We start from the raw sequence: 23,995 nt of genomic DNA, 5'->3' as shown, positions 1-23,995 counted from the left end.
TGCTCTATTACCCACTTATTTTCCCCCCTCACTTTCCTAATTTTTGGGTTTTCATTTTGCTTTAGGTTTTTCTGTGACTGTGGTGCTGGAACACTGTCTAATCCTTGTACATTAGCTGGTGAGCCTACACATGATACAGATACACTATATGACTCTGCTCCACCTATAGAATCTAATACATTGCAGCACAACTGAATTCCTTCCCTAAAGAAAAAGTCCTGCCATTCTAACATCATAACTTAAAACATTTTTTTTGGAAGAAGATTTAAAATATTTGCCCATGCTACAGGAAGAGACTGTATTAAAAATGGATACACGAGGTCAGTTGACACTATGAAGCTCAAGCTACCAAAAAGAAAGTGGCAATATATTGACTCAGGATCTCAAAGCTGGGTGTTTTAGCATTACTGTGTAAAGACTTTTGAAGGGACAGAAGTGAAGAAATAAGCTGCAATTTTGTACAGATACCAACTTCTGAAAAAAAGCTGGTGTTTTTACAACTAGCATTGAATGCAGTCCAATTTGCAGTAGTACTCTTCAATAGACAAGCAGCTTTGTTGCTGCCTTTATGGACATGGGTACCAATTGCTTTTGTAATATGGTAAAAATGTGAGCTAGCACTTCTGCGTTTCTTTTGTTTTTTTTTTAACATGTATTCAGATTGAGAAATATGATTTTAATGCTTTAATCTCATGTAGTTTGTTTTTAATTTCAAGCAAATCTTCTTGTACTTGAATGTGCCCTGTTTTGTTAGCACACCTAGACTTGCTGTAACTGTACTCATGTCCCAGTATGTACGTTCTTTCTATGAAAGAGAAAACACTAATCTTAAATTATATCCAGCAATGTTTCTGGTATCCTTTAAGAAAAGTTAAGACTTATTATTTCCTTCCCTTCCCTGTGCAGCATTCAAAATCACCCCTAGAAAAAGTGAGTGTTTTAATGAGACTTCCTAGGAAGGGATGCACTGTAAAACAAAAGTATTCTTGTAACTCAGTTTTGTGAAAGGTAAAAACTACTATGTTTTAAAGTACACTTTAGAAAGTCTCTTCAAAACAGTCCTGTATTTGAACTCTGTTCATAGTTTTTTTTTGAACAGTTTAGACAGACAAACTGCTGGAAATTAAAAACAATTTCCTGCATTAAGCTGAGACAAGTATATATACAGCCCTATACAGTTTCATAGCTCCCCCCATTTATGTGTATTGGTGACAGTGGGTATAAACAGCCTGAAAGTGTATGCATGTACCATAACATCTAGACTTAATATATTGTGGAGTATTCAATAACCATTATGTAGAAGGTAGATAAGAATTAAAAGGGTTTAATTTCCTAGAAAGAAAATGGAAAAATGGTCATTTTTAAAAAATAAAGTTTATTAGATCATAATGTTGTCTGAATTTACCACCTTTGTCAAAAGCCAACTCAGAGCTTCCAATGTAGTCTATAATTCCTTAATCAAAGCCAGCAACTTAGGGACAGCTTCAGCATCTACAGTCGACCTTTCACTAGCCAGGCAAACTTCCCTTAAAATTAAAGAAAAAAAGTTTTAGTTCTCGTTTTTCATAGTGCATCAACCATCCCCCTTTACGGTTTTAATAAGGTCAGCTGCATGGCAAAATTACATCCAAGTATAATTACCGAAATAATCGCAGTGATTGAGTCATCTTTTCAAATTCTCTTGCTTTTCTATGTCCCTTTTGAATAACCTCCTCTGGAAGGTTGGCAAGCCTTGCTGCATTAAAGCCATAGCTTTTAGGACAAGCTCCCTTAATGAATTTATAGAGGAAGGTAATAGTCTCCTGGCTGGGATCCTCACATTCATTTTCTACCATGCATGCCTAAAAAAGGAAAATACTTTATTATGTTCTGTTCAAGTGCTAGCAGTGGAAGTACCTGACTTGATTCCCTCAAAAATCTAAACTTCTAAATAAGCAATTTATACATACCATGTGGCCCAGGCGAACTGCAACATTTTGAGAATAATCTTCTACTAATGAGTGGTAGTGGGTAGAAAACAGTGTACGACACTTTATGTTCTCAGCAAGTTCTTTAACAACCGCATTTGCTATTGCTGTTCCATCAAATGTTGCAGTACCTCTTCCTACGTGAAAGTAAAATATGCCTAAGTTATTGACCTGCCTTATACCAAAAAGGATATACCTCACGAAGGAATGACAAAAAGAGGAGGATAAAACAGTAACATCAATTAGCGCAACCAAATAATAGGCCCTGTTTAGATCCACTTATCAGCCCTGGGGAGTAGGGTGCATTTCTATTTTTAAAGATTTTTTTATTTTTTTAAAGATTTGATTTATTTAACAGAGACAGAGACAGCCAGCAAGAGAGGGAACACAGCAGGGGGAGTGGGAGAGGAAGAAGCAGGCTCACAGAGGAGGAGCCTGATGTGGGGCTCGATCCCACAACGCCGGGATCACGCCCTGAGCCAAAGGCAGACGCTTAACCGCTGTGCCACCCAGGCGCCCCTAAAGATTTTATTTTTAACTCTTAATCTCTAGACCCAACATGGGGCTCAAACTTAAAACCCTGAGATCAAGAGTCACACGTTCTACCGGACTGAGCCAGCCAGACGCCCCTGCATTTCTCTTTTTAGAGTACTTTTCAGGTACCAATGATCTTCAGAAATGTCCTATTAAAGTTTATAACAACTGTATATTAATAGGATGAAGAAATTTAGAGCCCTGATAATCAACCAAACACCTTTTTCACATTATCTTTTATCTCCAATTATGAGTCTTTGGCACAAAGGTGAGTACATTCAAGCTTTAAGAAAGGTCTGACCATCTTCAAGAAAAATTAAAGTTTTAAAAATAGCCTTCAAATGGAAATTGTAATGTCTTACCTAATTCATCCACAAGCACCAGAGAATGTGCTGTTGCATGCGTAAGTATACTGGCAGTTTCACTCAACTCCACAAAAAATGTACTTTCACCTGAAGGGAAAATAAACACACACAGGAGATCTTTTTTTAAAAATCCTAAAACAGTACGCTCATCTTTTTGGTTCATATCATGAGCTACCCAGTACTAAAGGTTACATCTCACTAAGAGATTATGCAATTCTTAATATTTTCAAATGCCTGAAAGCACTCCACTTCGCCTAACACAAGAAAAATCAAACATCAAATTTAAATGGCTCATACAAATTTCAAGGCAGATGTATTTTTGTATAAATACATTTTGTATAATGTAAATGAACTGTCCAATAATAAAGCCCTAGGTGAAAAAGAAAACTCACCTGACATTATTCTGTCTGAGGCACCAAGTCTAGTAAATACTCTATCAATTGGTGTGAGCCTACACACTTCAGCAGGTATGTAACAACCCGTCTGGGCCATTACAGCTAACAGGCCAGCCTGTGAAGGAAGGAGGAAAAGGTCTTTACTAATTGGTATCAAAGAAAAACATACAGATAGATATAGATAAGAACAATTATGTAGGAGTCAGGCACTCTTTAAAAAAAAAATTGTCCACAATCCAAAGTAGGCAAAGTGAAGCCCAGAAGAGCAAGAGGCTTAGGCCCTAACTGGCCTTAAAACCTCAGAGCCTGTGAGGTTTTAACCCACTGCATTAGTGATTCTCAACCCTGGCTGACTACAAAGAAGTCCCTTGGGAGCTCTTTAAAATTACGGATGCCTAGAACAAATTCCAAACCAAATGCATCCATTTGGGACGATGGAACCCCCTCTGTACTTTTTTGGTCAAGCTCTCCCAAGTGGTATTAAAAAACAAAAATGGGATTGAAAACCACTGGACTTTACTATACTGCCTCTAGCTAGTTAGCAAATCTAATGAACCTAAGTATAAGATCATACAGGAGGAGAGCAGGGGGTCAGCAAACTTTTAGTCAAGGGCCCAATATCTGTCAGGTTTCCTTTCTACAGCCCTTTAAAAAATGTAAATCATGTTTTTAGCTCAGTGGCTGGCCAACCCCTCATGTATAAAGAGAAAACAGATATTGTCTTTCCTAAAAGCAGTTTCCAACAGTTTAATTAGAGGTCATGAATTTTATTTGCTCTCCAAGTCTCTCATGGTTCTTTTACAAGGATTCCCACAAATGAGTCTGAGTAACAAACCTCCAACATTTTTTCATTATAAATACATCTACCTTCAGAGGAAATGAATCCAATCAAGTCAAAGAGTTTGTAAAGAAATCATAACCTGAAATCTCTCTTGAATTTTTAATGTATGCTCCCCATAACATGAAGCAGATATTTGATAAATACAATTCCCAGTTTTACAATACAAAGCATTTTCCCTTTGCTTCCTAGTCTGCTGGTGACTCTATGTGCTATTTGGAAAAGGGTGGCCTAAATAGGTAATATATTCCTGAAGTATACAAATGACTTTGTGTACCAAGACCTTAAGGTTCAGTTTACCTGTCTCATGAGCGTCGACTTGCCCCCCATGTTAGGTCCAGTGACAAGCACACAGTAAGCTTTGCCATTTTCCTCTTCCTCACAGCCTATCAGAATGTCATTTGGTATAAAGTCATCTCCAAAAAAAGTCTTCATAATGCAGGGATGACGTGATCCTCTAAGGTCTAAGAAGGGAGGAGTGCCTTCTTCTGGCAACAGAATTACTGGACGACACATAGGGCCATCACCCCCTCGACTGTAGTTAGCCAGGCACAATAACACATCTGTTAAAGAGAGGGTAAAAGTGAGGCTTCATCATTTTTGAGGCTGCTTGAGAAGCACAAAGATCCAACTAATATAAAAAGTCTTTCAAAAACACTTTCAGTGGAGGGTGGTATGTTCTGGTTGCTTTTCATACATTTTTTTCCCTAACAGTAGGCACTCTAGAATCCATAAAATGCTTTGTTAATGCATTCATTAACAGAAAATGAGTCACCAGCCTAAATGTTTCATGTGTCTTCATTGTAGCACTTGTGAAATGAGAGATAACTCATTTTCATCCCAACATCTCTCCCTTCAAAGTAAGACTTAGTCCCCTTAACACCTGGACCAGAGGAATACCAAGGGGAAGCTAAGAGATCCAACAGGGAAATGCTATACTGACCTCTTTTACTTGACCTGGAGCTAACACTTCTTAGAAATGGAATGTTAACACAACAGGCACACTGATACAAAAGAATCTTAAGAGGAAAATAAATTCACCAATTTTGAACACCTGTGCTGAGGGAAGATTTAAGTTACCCACCAAACCATTCGAAGCTGTATTGGTCTAAGGAGTAACTGTGGCACAAACCGAAGGATGCTATTCAATTCTGGACAGCTGTATTCAGATCAAAACAGTTCTGTTACAAATTTGGGTAAACTACGGTTACTGTATTTTTAAAACACAGGAAAAAAAACCAAACTGTAAAACAGCAAAGGCTCCAAATAAGTCAGAAATTCAAGGAAAAAGTTAAACTGAAAAGGTTGCCAAATTACAAATATATAAATCAGGGCTCTTAGAAATCAACTATAAGAAAGTAAGTGTGGTAATTTGGGCTAAGAGAAAAAAGATTAAAATCTTGAAATATAGGAAGTGATGGACCAAAATAGTTTTAATTCAGTCTAACAAAAAAGCAGCTGAAGAAAACAGTATTAAAAAAAAAAAACCAGTATCAGCTACTAAAGGTACTAAAAATCTGGGATGCCTAGGTGGCTCAGTCGGTTGAGCATCTGGAACATAAGACTCTTGATCTCAGCTCAGGTCTTAATCTCAGGGTTGTGAGTTCAAGCCCCTATTAAAAACAAAGAAAAAAAAAAGCCCCTGCTTTAAAAAAAAAAAAACTAAACTAAAAACCTATCAATCTTTCAATTATTCCAGATTAAGGCCAAAAAGTGAACTTAAATTGCTACAGGGAAACTAGTCATTTTGTCTAGTGAGGAGGCAAGTATACAGTATAACCCATCAAAACGAATACCTTGTTACCTGTGTTTAGACATATACCTCAATGGCAAATGTCCAATGGATTTAAATCTTAATGCATAACTGGGACACAAGGCATGACTAACCAAAGCCCTAGGAACAAGCTTTTCAAAAAGTCTTACCCAATACTGCGATGCACTCAACAGCAGACTGCCAGTCCTTGTAATTTTTATCGAAGTTATAGAACAGTCGCCGCATGCAGTCCTTCAATGATGTATCTCTCCGTTCTTCAGCATTTATCAGATTAGCCAACTTCTTCTCAATAGTTTTGGTCCAGTACCGCTTACAGCCCTTCTTGGTAGATTTCAACTCATATTCTTCTGGCAAATTACGAGTGATAAAATTCTCTGGAATTTCCAACTGATAACGGTTCCTACCGATCCCCCAGTAGACAATGGTCCTACAGCCTATTCGACTACGCTGTTTCTCCAAGTATTCCAGGAGGCTCTGTTCATTTTCTCTTATGTCAGCAAGAGCTTGGTCATAATCAGAGTCAAATCCTGCTTTGGGAGTAATTAGTCCAGTCTTTCGAGCCTTTTCATGATCAAAGGCTGTATCCCATCGGTTCAGCTCTAGAGTCAAATCTGGAAAACGGCCCTCAGGGGTTTTTGTCTGTAGAGTAACAACCTGCTTAAGGATTTTAGACTTAAAGTTGTCAACGTCTTCTTCCATAATCTCTATAATTTTACATATTACTTTGAATCCTTCTAGAGCAGAAAGAAAATCAATAATCTTTTTTTTGCTGTATGTAGTTTCTTCATACATGATAGCCCTGCTATCTGGGTGGTTTTGGCTCTTCAGGGGAGACCCAACATTATGAATTTTACTCAGCAGCCTCTCAAGGTCCGGAAGCTTCTTTAGAAGGTCTACCACATCAGAGATTTTGTCAGGCACAACCATGAGATCTTCTATAGCATCTAGACGATCATTGATAGCATAAGGGCTACAGAGTGGGGCACAAAGCCACTGCTTTAGAAGCCGCTTACCAAAGGGAGTATGGCAAGTATCAATCTTTTCTAGCAGGGTCCCTTCAGTAGAACCATTTGTTCCATTCATGAAAATCTCTAAGTTGTTTAATGTCACAGCATCTAGCACCATTCGTTGATTGGCTTTAGCAAAAAAAGCACCAGGTCCTGTAGCACTGACCATGTCAGAATCCAAGGGAATGTATTCTTCAAAATTAGCCATTGATAAAAGCTCTTGATCAATAAGACATTTTTTGAGGTAGAAGATACAACCACCTAGAGCAGACAGGGCCAATTCACTCTTCTCTCCTGGTGTCAACCCAAGAGAATCAGACTCTGAGGTCATACCTTTAAGCACCTGGGGTAACATCACCCCACTGTCCTCATTTAACTTTTCCTTAAAATATCCTTCTTCAAGGAGAGTTCTCAAAGTTTTGGCTGCATCCCAAAACTGGGAGCCTGGTATCAGACCTTCCTGAAGAGAGGAGGATAATGAACCCTTCAGAATCATCTTAGTTTCTGTTGAGAGATTTCCTTTCTCAAATAGGACTTGTACTGGAGGATAGTGTGCCACCAGAGTCCTAAATCTGGAGCAATGGCGATCATCTGAAAACTGACCTATGAAAAACTTTCCCAGTGAGGTATCAACAAAGCATACTCCATACACCCGAGTGTGGCCAGAAGAATCCTCCTCTTTTTCTTTGAGGCTAAGAAGATACTTACTGTAGTTCTCAGAGGGGTCACCTTCCAAAACACTGTAGGTCTGTGTACCCTTGGTAATAACTCTACAGATCTCCCTCCTCACCACTCTGTCATACTTAGATATATGTGCCATCTTCCGGCATCGTGCCTCCATCATTTCAGGGGTCTCAGTCTGTTCCACTCGTGCTACTTTATAACCTTTCTGAACCAGAGAATCGGAATATCGGCCAAATGCAATTTCAGGGAAACCAGAATGAGCCCAGTTGCCTTTCATGAATACCAGACCTAGTTCGTTGACTCCAATAAGAGCATCCATGTGGTACAGCTCATAAAACTTCCCCACCTTATAAAATATAACAAGATCAAAGTTCTGAGACTTAATCTGCCACCACTTCCTCATGCCAGGAGTACAGGAGTTAAGGAAATCCTCAGGAACATAGAGTGTGGATGCATCAAAATCAGGGTGATCAGGTCGCCTCCTGTGTAGATCTCTCCTCTTTTCCTCCTTGAGCCACTCTAAAGTTTCATGATACCAGACAGTGGGGCGACTACTATCATCGCATCCTCCACCAATGTGGGCTTGAGATTCAGAATTTTGAGGGGCAGAGAAAGCATTCAAAGCACTCTTGGTTTCTGACGAAATGCCAGTTGATCGTTTGGTGGCCAAGGGCATTTCCTTCCTTGAACTTTTCCTTTTGAGAGAGCCATTTCCAGTCACCATTTTCTTCCGCTTTGAAGCAACTTTGACAGGACTGTCCAGGCCTTCACTGTCACTATCCCCCACCCCACTGCTTAGTTCATCACTACTTCCTTCCTCCTTAGCATCTGGCTTGAATTCCACATCAGAGCCACCAATGTCACTCTCAGAGTCTGATATGACCCTTCGTTTTTTTACTTGGCGGCTACTTCGCCTAGATCCTTGGACCTTAGGCTGTACTTCCTCTTCACTTTCAACTTCATTATCTTCTTCACTCTTATCTGATGAGTAAGTTGCACCTACCTGGCAGGCAAAGAAAGAGTTATTTAAATACAAAACAAAATCTGGAAAGTTACAGTACTGCTGTGCAGTATCTCTCAATAATGCTGTAATATCCTGTATCAAGAGAAGAATCCAGCTCCAGAAATGAGAAACAGAAAAATATCAATTTCAGTAGTATCACACTATTAAATGATTCTGATAGTTTTATCCTATACAATAGGGAGGAAGCCATTAGCATGACCATACATCCCAAATATCCACAGGTAATACCCTCATGAACAGTCATCTGTGGAAATAACTTTAAATCTCTGTTATCTTTCTTCCAGGGTCATCTCTCCTCTTCCAGAGGGACATATTATGAAGTTTGCCCTTTTATAAATTCTTTAGTTAAGAAAGCAATGCGGTCTATATGGGTTTCTCATCCTTGCTCTTCCACAAACCAGCTGGGGCTTCTTGAGCAAGGCACACTTCACTTACCGTGGATCTCCCACACATGTGCAGTTATATAAGGTTAAATTATCTCTGTATTACCGTCCACTTCTAAACCTTTCATTAATGTTACAACCCCTGGCCTCAACCTCAAAAATAAGATTAAAAACTTTCTTTCATTTCTCTTAAAATACACATTAGATTAGTTTGCTTTTTCCCTATCTATAATAGAATAAAACATAAAATCAGGCTTAGTCATAAATGAATCTCTTAAGCACACAGTTCATTAATTTGTTAAATCAAAGAATGACTTACTTTTCAAATACTGACCATTAACATTTGAAACCCAGGCTGTATTTCAAGGATATTTAACCTTCTTACCTATCCAAAATACAGAAAAAAAAAAAAAAAAAAAAGTACTGAGAGCATTTGGTAATTAATTTCCAGGGGTTGACCACACCCTCATACAGAGGCTTACTGCCAGACATCATGACCAATTTTATCACCATGTCCTTGTTACCAAAATGGTACGACCTCTTAGCATGTGTCTTCCACCAGGCTTGAAGCTTGAGAACTCAAGCACAATGGCTGCTGAGATTCTAATCTAACTTAGCCTACAGTCCTACAGAAGCGGAAAAGTATGTGTAGGAGTATTTGGGGTACCTGGGTGCTCAGTCGGTTAAGCATCCAGACTCTCGATTTTGGCTCAGGTGATGATCGTGGTTGTGAGATCAAATCCCTCATCAGGCTCCACGCTGAGTGTGGAGTCTGCTTAAGATTCTCTCTCCCCCCTCTCCTCCTGCCCACCTCCTCGTGCTCTCTCTCACAAATAAAAAATAAAACATGTGTATGAGTATTAAAGTATATATAATATGCAAATACATATAAATAAAAAAAGAGAATATCACTAATACCCCCCCCTTTCCCATCACTTTCCCAACAGAATTAACAACGGACTGTTTAACAATATCCCACCTCCATCTCTTCTTCTTCCTCTGGTTCTGAGGGCTCATCACACACTGCCAATTTTAGCCTCTCAATCTTGTCTTTATTCAAGGCTTCATCTGCACGTTGCATTGCTCTGAGTATTTCAGGCTTTGAACTGTAAAAATGACCTCCTTTTTGCACTTCCTTTGATTTTGAACCTAAAAAATTTAATTTATATTTCTTATTAAGCAATCTTATTCATTTATAAATAAAAACCGTTAGCTAGGTAATGGGCTCAATGTGCAACACCTGTCCTAATGAACAAGAATCAAGGATAGTTTTTAATGTCCTATTACTTCTGATTGATAATAGATCAATAAAGCCTACAAAGAAGGAATTACCAGGGGAAAACTACCAGTGAAACTTAAATTACCTATTTTACCTCCTTGAAATTGCCTTAACTATTGGGTCACCGAGGACTACTTCATCTCTCTTCTAATGACCGGGGCTGTGGCCCTAAACAGAGAAGGCACACCGCTTCAGGCAAAGCATGAGATGTAAAAGGGGTTTGTTCTGCGACCCTCTGTACAAAAAAATTACTTCAGCAAGGCAGAAACTACACTGTCAGTTAAATGAAGCTATGACACTAAGTTTACCCCCAAGGTAATTAAATAGGGTATATTAAAAACAAACAAAACCCTACTGGTAAGGATACTAACATTTTGCAAGGGTAACCCAGTTCAAACTTTGAATGGTTTTGTTTTCTTTAGGTTGAATCAAATTTTGTTTTCAAGTAAAACTCTTCCTTTATTCCTTTCATTTAAATTATTTTTAAAAAGATTTTATTTGAGAGAGAGCATGCCTGCAAGTGGGGGAAGGGGCAGAGGGTGAGGAGAGAGAATCTCAAGCAGACTCCCCGCTGAGTGGGATGCGGGGCTCCATATCAGGACCCCAAGATCATGACCTGAGCCAAAACCAAGAGTCAGACGCTCAACCAACTGAGCCACCCAGGTGCCCCAAGAGCTTAATTGTAAATGACACTCCTATCCCCTGAGCAAGAGATTAGATGCAGATGACGCACGTCTAATGGCACAAAACTGTTTAGTTTTTTTCTGAGAGAAGTAGGAATACCTTTGTTTTCTTCTGACCAAATATAATTAGAAAACAAACCTGAACTTGTCTAAATTTAACAGATCCAAACATTACATTACTTCCTTCTTTCCACGTATACTAAAACTGATGGGACATCCTAAAGTGCCATTACATTAGCAACCTCATGGGCTGCCTAAAATAAAGGTGCGGTTTCCCATTTTTCTACAGAGCTGCGCCAACACCACAACCTGCAACAATCAGAATCCACGGAGGGTGGCTCGTAACTCCCTCCAGTGCTATTTCGCAGCGCACTCACCCCCACACCTATGTAAGGGCATCCTCACTCCCCAAAAAACCCCTGATGCAAACTACTTTACAATTTTAAGGACCCCCCCCCCCAAAAGAGAACATTTAAAAACCTACTTTTTCTCATCCATGCTATTGCAACAATTTGGAACTTTAAAGAGCAAAGGCAGTACACAACAGGGGTGCCTTTACAAAATAATGACAACATAAATGTAAACTTTTTTGGGTATTCTTAAAGTCGCGTTGCCAAAGCTTTGTTTAGAATCTCAAATCTCAAAATTGTTTAGAATCTCAAAAACGTCTGGGGGCTCAATCAGTTAAGCATCCAACTGCTGGTTTCCGCTCAGGACAAGACCTCCGGGTCGGGAGAGCAAGCCCTGGGCTTAAGACTCTCCCACTCTCCCACCCACACCTGCTGGCGTATTCTCTCTCTCTCTCTCAAAAATAATGGTAATAATCTCAAAATTAGTCCTAGAAAAAAGACCTTGTTACCTGGTTCAACACTCTCACTTTATAGATGAGTAAACAGTATCTGAGTTACTTTGTTGGCCAAGATTATACAGCAAATTAGTGCAGAAAACAGAACCACATTTCCAGATTCTCTTTCCACCCTGCAGGTCAGATTTCCGTGCAACTTAACTTTCCTCAGTGTGCTCTCCTCGCCTTGCAGGATGAGCGCTGTGACCAAAAGGCAGGATTCCCAGAGATTCCTGGGAAATTGACCCTTATTCTGATTCCAAAACAGAGTTCAACAGCACCCTATCCTGGAGAACCTGAGGATACCGGATAAGGCCTTACTCGGGCTCACGCGCATACAAGCGCCGAACCCTGCACACGCACGGTGCACCGTGTGACTCAGGCAACTGACAGGGTGCACCCGGCCCAGGTGAAGCTCCACAGGCAGGACTGCTGCCTAGGACATAAAAAAGCTGGGCATGGAAAAAGAACGTTACGCTTCCAGGAGTCTGATGTGAAACTCCACTCAGATGTGCTCCTAAGTGAGGACTCTGAAGGCCAGGTAAACACGCATCTCCATGTGCCCTAGACAATGTCGCCGGCCCGTCTGCTACCCATCCTCACTGCACTGCCTTCCTCAGGTCTCTGAAGATGGGGCACTGTTCATTCACCCTTTTCGTGACTGAATTTGGTATTCTGGTCCCAATGAGATCTAATCATGAAAACATTTTTCCCGTGAGGGCATGATACTGCCATAAGTCAACTTCAAAAGGCCGCAATTCCACTCCACAACAAGCCAGCTGAAGACCAGCTGCCTCTTATCTCTGTCCCATGCTGGAAGCGTTCGCCCGGACACTCCTGCAACTGACATAATACACTTAAGTTCACTGCACGGGAGTCGCAGACACTTGTGCTCATGTGTTGCGTGCTTGCTCTCTTACACACACTCGCTCACACACACTCCTCAAGAGTGGAGACTCTTACCTGTATATGGCTTTAATAGCCTTCTGCTAACCCAGCCCCTTGTTGGGCTGTCATCAAAAAACTGTACATGAACTCGAACAGACTTCCCTTTCTCACGGATGAATGTTCCATCAAAAGGGTGGTTGTAAACCAGGCAAGGCCACCAGGGGTAACCCTCCATCTTGGCCCAAACCAAATCACCTGGTGAGAAGTCACAAGAACTGTTGCCAAAAGGAAATATATAACTTGGTTAATATTTGATTAAGTTGCATTAAGTTGCAATTACCTACAAATAAGCAATTCCAAGGAAGGCATCATTAACACTCCTTTGAAGTCTTCTGGCATTAATAAGCACAGAAATTCTAGAGTTATTTTTTTTAAGTCAGATATTCAAAAAAATAAAAAGTAAAATTTTTAAAAATCATATGTTCAAGTCATTTTTTTAAAACATAAGCAAATATCACAATGCTTATTTAACATATTAAGACAAATGCGAATATAATGAATTCTGGTATAAAGGTGAGAAACTATTTCTCAGAATAATCAAAGTTTATAAACTATGGCCAAATTCTGGTAGAATACTGATGCAAAGAGAAAGGCAGACTCATTTGTACATGCTCTCCAAATTATGCATCGCACCTGTATACCACAATGTGGTATGTATCGGGAACAGGACCTGACCCATGGTATTAATAAAATACCAAACATACTATGCAATTTGCTAGTGATAATAAATATTACCTCATTAGACTCTGCTTGGCATCTGTTTCCAAGCTACCTAGCACACTACTAACCTCCACCCCTAAAAATCTAGTTTTATGGAAAGTCAAGTAAACAGAGAAGCGCCTAACATGCCCAAAAATAACGAGTATATATGCCTGCAGAATCAAAAACAAAATTAATTTGGTCCTGAAGGTCTCCTGAAAAGGGAAAGGGGAGGGGAAAGGGAGAGAAAGAGGAAGAATCTAGCTGAAAAGGCTACAGCAGATGTATAGCTGAAACTAATAAAACACTGTATGTTAACCAGAATTAAAACTTAATAGGGGCGCCTGGGTGGCTCTGTCGGTTAAGCATCTGGCTCTTGATTTCAGCTCCGGTCATGATTTCAGGTTCAGGAGATTAAACCCTGCACTGGGTGCTGCACTGGGTGTGGGGAGCCTGCTTGAGATTCTCTCTCCCCCTCTTCCTCCACCCCTCCCTGCCTGCACACGTGTTCTCTCTTAAAAAATAAATAAGGGGCGCCTGGGTGGCACAGCGGTTAAGCATCTGCCTTCGGCTCAGGGCGTGATCCCGGCGTTATGGGATCGAGCCCCACGTCAGGCTCCTCCGCTATGAGCCTGCTTCTTCCTCTCCCACTCCCCCTGCTTGTGTTCCCTCTCTCGCTGGCTGTCTCTATCTCTGTCGAATAAATAAAATAAATAAATAAATAAAACTTAATAAAAAAGTAAAAATTAAAGACTACAGCAAAGTCCCCTAGTGATGGAGATTCCACAACAGCTAATAAATTCTGCTCGAGTACTATATACCAAGATTTTCTAAACTTGCTTAAAGGTTTTCACTGAATAACTGCAAAAGTAAAATAAGTACATTACAAACAAGAACATTTTAGATCAGCTTGCATTAGTACACTGGGACGACCTTACTCAGACCCAATCACAATGTTGAAGTATTCCTTTCTTCAAATATGTGAATATGAAAACCCCTAGCCTAGACAATTAGCAAAGAAACAAAAACAACAGCATGACTTCAGCTGGGGCTCTTCTCAAGGGCCTTTATGGTATGTGCACTCTTCCAGAAATCTACAGCAACTTCCACAAGCAAAAATCCATCAAAACCGCCTTCAAGCTCACCACGGAGGTCATCTTCAAACAGGAAGCTCTGTCTACACAATTCAAATTTCTACCATAAGCCCTTCCTCCTTACTAACATATCCACCGCCAGGAGACAAAGACCCTCATAGCTGTGCGGAATGGTTTACAGGCCTCCCTATTGTCGGTCTTTCCCTTAACTCTTGGCCAGGCAGCCACTGAACCACAAAAAGCCTATCACCAGTATCAGAAAACCACAAGCTTTCTTTGTATGAAGTACCTGAAAGCAGTACTTTCTCCGCTGCTAACAGAGGGAAATAACTGTCTCCCTAAAGACACTATCAGATTTGAGTCTGAACGCTGCCTGTAATTTTTAGTTAGAAGACTGGCCAAACAGAGTAATAGGCACGTTACTTCAATGAACATGTCCCCTGTCAGGGACGAATCTCTGGCTATATAGTCTTGAGACATTAGGCTTCAAATTACATTATCCAAGCAGATTTTTCTATCAGTAGGGATACTGTCAACCTGGCTGACTTTTTTTTTTTTTTTTTTTAAGATTTTATTTATGAGAGAGAGTGCACACGAGTGGGGCCAGAAGCAGACTCCCCGCTAAGCAGGGAGTCCGACTCGGGGCTCAGTCCCCGGGGATCATGACCTGAGCCAGCTGCAGACACTTAACCGAAGCCAACCAGGTGCCCCCTGGCTGCCCTTCTTAAAGGCAACTAAATCCCTTAAAAGATAGAGACCCAGGTAACATTTTGATATGTACGTAGCAAAGCCTAAACCCCGTCTGGCCAGTTTGAGGCAGTCCCTGCCCTACGTATTGAATTTATTAAATATATGTGGATGAGCCCTGAGCCTGACCAGTATGGGGTGAGGTTTACAAAGTGTTCTTGGTTTGTAAAATTAAAGATGGCTATTTTTCTTGCCTTTGTGAACAGAGTTACAGAAGGACTAAGTGCTGAACTGGACATCAGCTGTTTGTTACATACATGTCTTATAAAAGTTACAAATTCTCAAGAATGGAGTCAGTGCCTAAGAGACTGACAAGAATGTACATCTTAGTGGTACGTTTGAAGTTCAGGGGAGCAGGATGCCTCAAATCCAGTGGAATTCTATTTTGCCTGGTATGAGGCAACAGTGCACTTGCAGGAATCTCAGTTGTCTTGGGGGCTCCCAGAGAAACTATGTGACTAGATCAAAAAAAAATTTTTTTTTCAAGATTTTACTTATTTGAGAGAGAGAGAGAGAGAGAGAGAGAACATGAGCCGGGGAGGGACAGAGGGTGAAGCAGACTCCCCGCTGAGCAGGGAGCACCGCACAGCGCTTGATCCCAGGACCCTGGGATCCTGAGCTGAGCTGAAGGCAGACACTTAACCCACTGAGCCACCCAGGTGCCCCTAGATCAGAATTTTTTTTTTAATTTTTTTGATTTTCATTTATTTATCTGACAGAAAGAGAGAGACAACGAGAGAGGGAACACAAGCAGGGGGAGTGGGAGAGGAAGAAGCAGGCTCCCAGCGGAGGAGCCCGATGTGGGGCTCGATCCCAGAACGCCGGGATCACGCCCTGAGCCCAAGGCAGACACCTAACAACTGCGCTACCCAGGCGCCCCTACAATCATGTTTTGAAGTAAATTCCTTATCTGTAAAGTTAAAAAGAGCTATTCAAATTGTTTTTCAACATCACCTTACCCTAAATGTAATCTTATACTTACAGAATCTTACACACAACCTAACTTTCCTGATGTTAGCAATTGGCAGTACAGTATAAAATGCAAAGACTAAAAAATTTAGTAATAAGCACTGTTCCTCTACTGCTAAAAATTGACACTTTAAAAATTCTGGTTCAAAATGAGAATTAAGCAGGTAATAAAATATACTGTGTAAGGGTGCCTGGGTGGCTCAGTGGGTTAAGCGTCTGCCTTCAGCTCAGCTCATAACCCCGGGGTCCTGGGATCGAGTCCCACGCAGGGCTCCCTGCTCAGGGAGCTCTCTCTCAAATACATAAAATCTTTAAAAATAAAATTTTCCTTCATTTAATGCTAACAAAGTTTTTAAATCTATTAATTATGTGGGCAAACTTAAGTTCTTTATGGGTAATTTTAAAATTTTAATTTCTAGTATTTGTATAGTTTCCAAAGAATGCCGAAGTAAAAGAAACACCTATTTTAATCCATGCAAATACTCAAGTTTTCCTACCAACACTAAGTACTGTATTTTAAAATATAGAAGGGATGCCTAGGTGGTGTAGTCAGCTAAGCATCCGACTCCCGATTTTGGCTCAGGTCATGATCTCATGGGTTCTGAGACTGAGGCCAGAGCTGGGCTCTGCATTTAGCACAGAATCTGCTTGAGGTTCTCTCTCTCTGTCTGCCCCTCTCCCTGCTCCCTGCTCGTACTCACTTTCTCGCTCTCTCTTGCTCTCTCAAATACATCTTTTAAAAAAATAAAGTATGGAACTATAATGCAAGCCTGAGGGTCACAGCTGGAATGTGCTATAATCTGTCACACTGGTCCTTTTAAGAGCCTAATCATCCTATAAAATCACACCCACCTGTTCCCACCGGCTCTCCTTACAGCTTACACAACACTCATACATTACCTTCACTGTATTTTAATATTTGGCTACATATTCTGACAACCTTAACATCTTTCTCTTTTCATATAACTGTATTAACAAGGATCATTAACCCTATGTAAATCCAATTTGAAAATACATAGGCTGAAAACTCACCTCATATCTAAGGATTTTATTACAATGTAACATACACTGGCTCTTCCTAAAGCCCAAGCTAAAATGCCAAAATAAATATTGCAATTATCTTACAATGTACTTACAAAGAAGATCCAGTTCTGACTTTAAGTGTGTTTTAAAAATGTTAATGTATCTATTTTAAAATTTTTGTTAAGTTTATTTAGGTAATCTCTAGAGTTCGAACTCACAACCCTGAAATCAAGAGCCGCCCACTCTTCCGACTGAGCCCCCAAAACTGTTAATATATCTTAAATGTTTGCTATTCTTGGGATTCCAAAGACAGTTAAAAAAAAAAAAAAAAAAGGAAAAGATGACAGCTCAGAAAAACAAATGTAAAAGCCTTCATACAACTAGGGCACCTGGCTAGCTCGGAGGGTAGAGCATGTGACTCGATCTCGGAGTCGAACCCCACATTGGGCGTAGAGCTTACTTTAAAAATAACAACAACAATAAAGCCTTCCTACAACTAAAGACTCAGTAAAGCCAAACATACACTGAACAGATTTTTTAAATTTTCCTTTAAAATCACATTTTGCTTTCTCTTTAGTCCATAATCTTGGTGTCAATTACTGGTTGTGCCCCAAATTCATAATCAACTTTTTAGGCTATCTACTTAAGGGGAAAAAAAAAATCAGTAGATACCAAAGCCCCACTAGAATTTGCTTCTCTAAGCAATAAAAGATAAACTGGGCTTGTCTAACAAAAACTTGTGCATATAAATATTTAGTCATATCATGAAACACTCTCAAACCAACCTCAGAAATCAGCTATCAGTGTTTGCACCTGACTTTCAAGGTGGACATTAGAGGAGACTTCCCCTACCCTCAAATAACTAAATGCAGTTCCATCATAGCAATTAATTCCAAGGCCCCCACAATACCTACCCACCTACCAGTACACTTCTGCCCATATACCTTTTTCTTCTCTTCTTCAGCTCAGCTATGGCCCATCATTTATGCACTAGGGTCTAGGGTGACCATATGAACTATCATCCAAACTAGCGTCTAATACTATTTTCTAAATAGCACTGGAAAAGAAACCTGAAAGTTAAAAGAAACCAGGTTCTTTAAATCTTTTTTTTTGTTTTTTAAGATTTTATGCATTTCTTGAGAGAGAGAGCTAGCGAGAGAGCGAGAGCACCAGCCGGGTAAGGGGCAGAGGGAGAAGCAGACTCCTCGCTGAGGAGGGAGCCAGATGTGGGCTCAACCCCAGGACCCTGAGATCATGACCTGGGCCGAAGGCAGCGGCTTAACCGACTGAGCCCCCCAGGGGCCCAGAAACCAGGTTCTTTGTGGAGCAGCTTAATTTCCTGCCTTAGAGCAGGGAAAACCGTCATCACAATGAAGGTTTTTCAAAAGCCCTGAAGTAATGTTAAGCCACAAAAGCAGCTCAAAAGAGGCTCCCACAGACCAAATTATAACACGTTGGGCGTCTTTTTTTTTTTTTTTTAAGATTTTGTGTATTTATTTGAGAGAGAGAGAGAGCACAACGCAAGAAAGCACAAATGGGGGGGGGCAGAGGGAGAAGCAGGATCCCCGCTGAGCAGGGAGTCCTAAACGGGGCGCCACCCCAGGACCCTGGGATCATGACCTGAGCCTAAGGCAGATGCTTAACTGACTGAGCCACCCAGGCTCCCCAAGGTGAATATCTTTAATATGTTTTAATTATGTCAATTAAAACCAGTTAGGTCTGTGACAGAGTCCACAGGATACTTTTTAAAGAGCTTGAATTTAATTCTTTTCTCTTACAATAACTAATATTAGACGTGATATTAGTTGGAAAACATATTGCTATAAATATGTTTAACTGTATGAAAGTTCTTAGGAAAGCACCTACAACCAGTGCAGATAGTTATCTTTAAATAAAGGTGCTGAAAAAAGATCTGCCAGGTCTGACCACTCCTTGTCTGTGAATGGGAACAGGGCATACGAGAGACCATTATCACTGAAGTGAGATTGTAAGAAATAAACTAGCCAAGATCTGTAGTAATAATAAGCCAGATTTAAGTGGTCAGAAGCCTTACAGCTCTCTCAATTATGATCTTAATAAACTACAGAAAAAATAAAGTATGAGAAGCAGGCCCAGGGCGTACATTATATCCTGCTACTTTTTTTTTTTTAAAGGTTTATTTGAGAGCATGGGAGGGCAGGGGTGGAGGGAGTGAGAGACTCCTCAGGCTCCATGCTGAACGTGGAGTCCAGTGCGGGGGCTCAGTCCCAGGACCCAGAGATCATGACCTGAGCCAAAATCAAGAGCGGGATGCTTCACCAACTTGAGTCACCCAGGCGCCCTTCCTTCTCCTCTTTTTATACCCATTTACTTCCAACTGGTGTCATCTTGCCTGTCTCCTTGCTCTTCTGTCCCATTACCTACATCATCACCAACACCTGCCTATTCTAGCTCTTTGGTCTCTCAACTCCTCTTCTAAATCCTACCCCCACTGCCACTACCCACATGCTCTCTCCATTATCAATAGGTCTCCCCACCAAACACACTTAAGTCGGAGTGAGATTTTTTTTTTAAAGATTTTATTTTTAAAGTAATCTCTACACCCAACGTGGGACTCAAACTCACCACCGAGATCAAGTCACATGTTCTAGGGGCTGAGTCAGCCAGGCACCCACAGAGTGAGCTTTCTAAAACCTCAATCTCCCCTATGGATTTCTTAAATAAAACCTATAGAAGTATTAGCTATAAAGGAAAAGACTGACAAATCTGACATTACAATTAGGTAACTTCTGTTCACAAGATGCCATAAGCTGGCAAAAAGGAGGACCCAGGGTGGAAAAAGACTTTGCATCACACACCACCGGCAAAGAACTAGGAAAAAAAACAAAAGAGGCAAAACGCTTGGAACACTTAAACACAAGTGGAAATGTACATGACCAACATTAGAAGCTGCTCAACTCCTTTTTAAAGCTTTCAACTGACCCTCAACAAAATCCAAATGTCTTTGTGGCCCATCAGTCTGTTCGTGGCTGGATCCTTACATACCCTCTCCAAGGCTTCTGTCACTTCTCTTCCTTCTAACCACAGTCAGCAGGACCTTCTTCCTGAACCAGCTTCCCAACACCCCTACGCCCCCTGTAGCCTGGCTAACTCCTACCGCTCTCTTGGGTCTCATCCTTAAGAGCCAAAAGCCTACCCCTGACACACACATCCCCTCTTCCCCTGACCAAAGCTCACAGAGCTCACACACACGGCTTCCGCTCCAAGACCTGCCTTTTTGCCTGTCCTATTCAAGGGTGTATCCAGGATCCACAATGCCTAATTCTGTGGCTGGCGGAGTACGTACATGGACATTTATTAGCATGGATGCAGGAATAATCAATTCACATTCAAGTAAACGTTGTAACACATCTTGCAGGTCTCATGATGAATGATGAAAAATTTATGAAAAAGTGTTATGGAGGATGCAAATGCACGTAGGGGAGGAAAAATGTTTTTCCGTCCATCCTTCTGAGCTCTGGGCTAAGACCTCCTTAGTAGTAAAAGGTTAATGAGAGAAAACCAAAGTTTAACATGTATAGCCCCTGTATACATCGGACATACTAAGGAAAACAGTAACTCACAGAGATAGCCCAAGTCACCACCTTAAATACCATCTGCAGCTAAAAGACAAAAGAAAAATGGGGGGGTGGGGACAGACAGGTATGGGAGGCTACCAGGGAAAGAACAGCCAACAAGGATTATGGTTGTTAAGCAGATTTAAGCCAGAACCGGCTCCATTAGTTAAGAGTTTCTCCTGATTTCATCCTCCTTTTCCTGGATCAGAACAAGAGACATCCTTACAAAAGGAGGTTTCCTTTACAAATTCAAATGCCCCTCACAGAGGGTAACATTCGGTTACTTCTCATGTCTACTGTTTCTCAAAAAGATGGGCTCAGGGGCGCCAGGGCGGCTCAGTCGGCTACCCGGCTGTCTTCCCCTCGACTGCCTTCCCCTCGGGTCATGATCCCAGGGTCCTGGGATCGAGCCCCACGACCGACTCCCTGCTCAGTGGGGAGCCTGCTTCTCCCTCTCCCTGCCTCTCCCCCTGGCTTCTGCTCTGTCAAATAAATAAATAAAATCTTAAAAAAAGAAAAAAAGAGCTCCTAATAATCTGTAAGCCAGAGGCATATCCTACTGCTCGTCACACAACTACATAAACTCACTGCCTGAAAGGGTCGCTTAAAGGAAAGTAATACTGTAATGACACTTAGGACTTTGCAAAATGTGTAGGACGCCTAGAACTCAAGACATTTGAAACAGCCTACTCAGAACCACTAACCAACTTTCTGATCTTGAAGGGAGTTTTTCACTTTTTCTAAACCTCTATTTCTTCATCCTTTCAAAGGGCTACGATTACCCTTTGTGCCTAATACAATACCTGGGATACAGCAAATGCGAGCTTTTCAAAATGTCGCCCGCTGCTCCGACAAAAGGCCGGCCAAGCAGTGGAACGGCACCGAACTGCTCAGAGAGCGAGACGCCTCCCGGCAGGCTGGGGACCACAGTCGCGTCCGTATATCCCTCCCCAGGGCCAGATCACGGCCTTTAGATAAAGCCTTCTCGACTCGGAAAAGAACTGCAGGGCCCCATCCTCCCGTGCAATTGTCAACAAAAGAGACACTATATCATAAAATAGCACCTTTTTCAACTCCACACAATACTTCCACGTGTATCAAAATTAATATAGCTTCTAAATTCATTTGTTTTGGTCCATGTTCGGCCTACCTATGGGATGACCCAGCCGATCCCAGGACTTTCTGCTCCCCCAACCTGCCCCGCCCCGCCCCTGCAACCCTCACTCGGACCAATCAGACTCCTCGGTCTGCAGCGCGACACACCCCCGGTGCACGCAGCTCGCGACCCACCCCCACCTCCTGCACAGCCCACACAAGCAGGCCTAGGGCCCACCGCTCAGTGTCTAGGCGCCCCAGGCTCAAAGCCAACGATCCAAGGGTGTTCCCCGAACGTCTGCTAGACCTCAATTCACTCTCCCAGATCTGAACGAGGAACCTCCTCCTCGATCCCACTCACTGCACGCCGCGCCCCCACAGCCTCTGGGCTACAAGCGTTCATCCTCCCCGCAGACATTCCTCTTTCCCGCCACCCCTCCCCCGCTGCAGGCAGGCACCACCCCCTCCCCCCGGCCTGGGTGCGCACCCCGCACGGAGTGTGCAAAGCTCCTTTCTCTTCCTGCCCCACCCCCAACGCTCCCATCTCCCCTTTCTCCTCGCTACCCGGAGCAGTTTGCACTCGCTCTCTAACCCGGCCTCCCACCAGGTGGAACCCTTCTCTTCCTCCAAAGTCTCCGCGTCTCCTCCCCCGCTTTCTTCCTGCAGGCCATTTCCTCCTACCCTGTTTACAATCTACGCCCCCTAATGCCAAGGCTACAAACTCGGGCCCTGCAAGCTTTCAAGCCAAGTATTGCAGCCCCACCTCCTCCGAGCCTAAGGCCTGGCTGCGAACCCCCCCCCCAAGTCCACCAAAGCGAGCCTCCCTTCCCCAGGCTCCCTGTGCCCCACCGCTGTGCTCCCCCCAACACTCCCCCCTACCCCGCTACCTGGCAGGGACCGCAGGGGCGGCAGATCTCCGCAGCCCTCCGTTGATGTTCCTCGACTCCGGCGGCGACGCGGAGCCTGCCAAGGGCCCAGGCTCGGCCTCGCTCCAGGCCGCATCCCCGCCGGGAGAACGGGAGGCCCCGGTGGCAGCAGCGGCGGCGCCGCCGCCTTCACCTGGCGCCCTGACCGAGGCCTTATTAGCATTAGTCAGCGCTGGAGACTTGGGGAAGAAGCTGTACAGCGTGCTCTGTCGAGACATAGCGAAGGCCGGCGAGGCCCAACCGCTCAGTCGGACCGAGCGATTAAAGACACGGAATAAACCGCGCGGCGACTGCTGGCGGGAAATCTGGGGGGAGGCGCGCTGCGCCGGAGGAACACTGGCCCCGGCGGCCAATCGGCAGGCGCCGGGGCGTGCGCCGGCGGCGTCGCGGGCGGTGCGCGCCCGGCCCCGCCCCCTCGGGGCGCCCGGCGACGTGAGGAGGGGAGGGGGCGCCAGGCCGCGCGGGGCCCTAGGCCCCGGCGGGCGGAGCGGCGGTGGGTGGGCCTGGCGCGCTCACTCCGTGGCGCTGATCCGGGCAGGTCAGAGCTAGAACGCCCGCGCCGGAAGGCGGGCGCGGCCGCGGAGCCTCGCTCTGGGGAAGCCGGCCCTCTCGAAGGGAGGCTGGCAGTGGTGGAACTGCGAGCGGGGACCGTGCGGTACGGACATCACGCACCGCGTGGGCATGAGTGGCCCGGTTGCAGGAGGCGGACCCAAGGGTCGCGAAATGAGGCCCTTGCGGAGAAACGCCTTCCCGCGCCTGCAAGAAAAATCCTGTGGTTAGAGCACTTCCGGGGGGGGGGGGTTCAGACTTAATTCAGCGGTGGATCAAGTCCCCTTGTTCATCTTGTATTCTCAGAGCGTTGCCCTTAGTAGGCACTTCACACACGTGCTAAACGGATACTAAGTGGCAAGCACTTTACGTGTTTTTCATAAATCTGCCAGCTACACAGAGCTTTCCAATTTTACATAGATTAATTAAATCTGCTCAGTAGCTGTGAGCGAAGTACTTCAGGGCCACAGTTCTCATCTGAACCTTTCCGGCCAGGTGTGTCTCAGGATGCAGGGTTTTTCAGACTTAGAAAGGGAACAGGGTGTGACTAAAGTTCCCGTTCTCCAAATTCA

The 23,995-nt window shown here is 43.0% G+C and overlaps 2 protein-coding genes across 5 annotated transcripts in view; one reads left to right on the top strand and one right to left on the bottom strand.

The window, feature by feature from the left end:
- FBXO11 (F-box protein 11) overlaps nucleotides 1-1,389 on the top strand; it is an 84,572-nt gene extending 83,183 nt beyond the window's left edge. The window contains exon 23 of the mRNA XM_026486309.4: nucleotides 66-1,389. Coding sequence (XP_026342094.2) covers nucleotides 66-195 — 130 coding nt within the window. The 3' untranslated portion in view covers nucleotides 196-1,389. The remainder of the gene's footprint in view (nucleotides 1-65) is intronic.
- Nucleotides 1,359-23,213, bottom strand: MSH6 (mutS homolog 6). 4 transcript variants are annotated; one of them, XM_026486296.4, is made up of 10 exons: nucleotides 22,836-23,213; nucleotides 12,741-12,940; nucleotides 9,951-10,120; nucleotides 6,023-8,567; nucleotides 4,400-4,662; nucleotides 3,259-3,376; nucleotides 2,864-2,953; nucleotides 1,950-2,104; nucleotides 1,642-1,841; nucleotides 1,359-1,526 (listed from the first exon to the last, which is right to left on the bottom strand). In XM_026486296.4, the coding sequence occupies exons 1-10, from the start codon at nucleotides 23,090-23,092 to the stop codon at nucleotides 1,445-1,447; spliced, it is 4,080 nt and encodes a 1,359-aa protein (XP_026342081.1). In that variant the 5' UTR covers nucleotides 23,093-23,213; the 3' UTR covers nucleotides 1,359-1,444. The 4 variants fall into 4 exon arrangements, with proteins under 4 accessions (XP_026342081.1, XP_044234131.1, XP_057165458.1 ...); XM_044378196.3 differs by lacking the exon at nucleotides 22,836-23,213 and adding an exon at nucleotides 22,004-22,048; XM_057309476.1 differs by lacking the exon at nucleotides 1,359-1,526 and having other exon boundaries at nucleotides 1,664-1,828; nucleotides 22,836-23,197.
- Nucleotides 23,214-23,995: the final 782 nt, after the last annotated feature.

This window comes from Ursus arctos, unplaced genomic scaffold (genome assembly GCF_023065955.2).
Source record: "Ursus arctos isolate Adak ecotype North America unplaced genomic scaffold, UrsArc2.0 scaffold_8, whole genome shotgun sequence".
NCBI classification, from domain to species: domain Eukaryota; kingdom Metazoa; phylum Chordata; class Mammalia; order Carnivora; family Ursidae; genus Ursus; species Ursus arctos.
The sequence above is the reverse complement of the archived record's forward strand: the minus strand, read 5'-3'. Positions and strand labels throughout refer to the sequence as shown.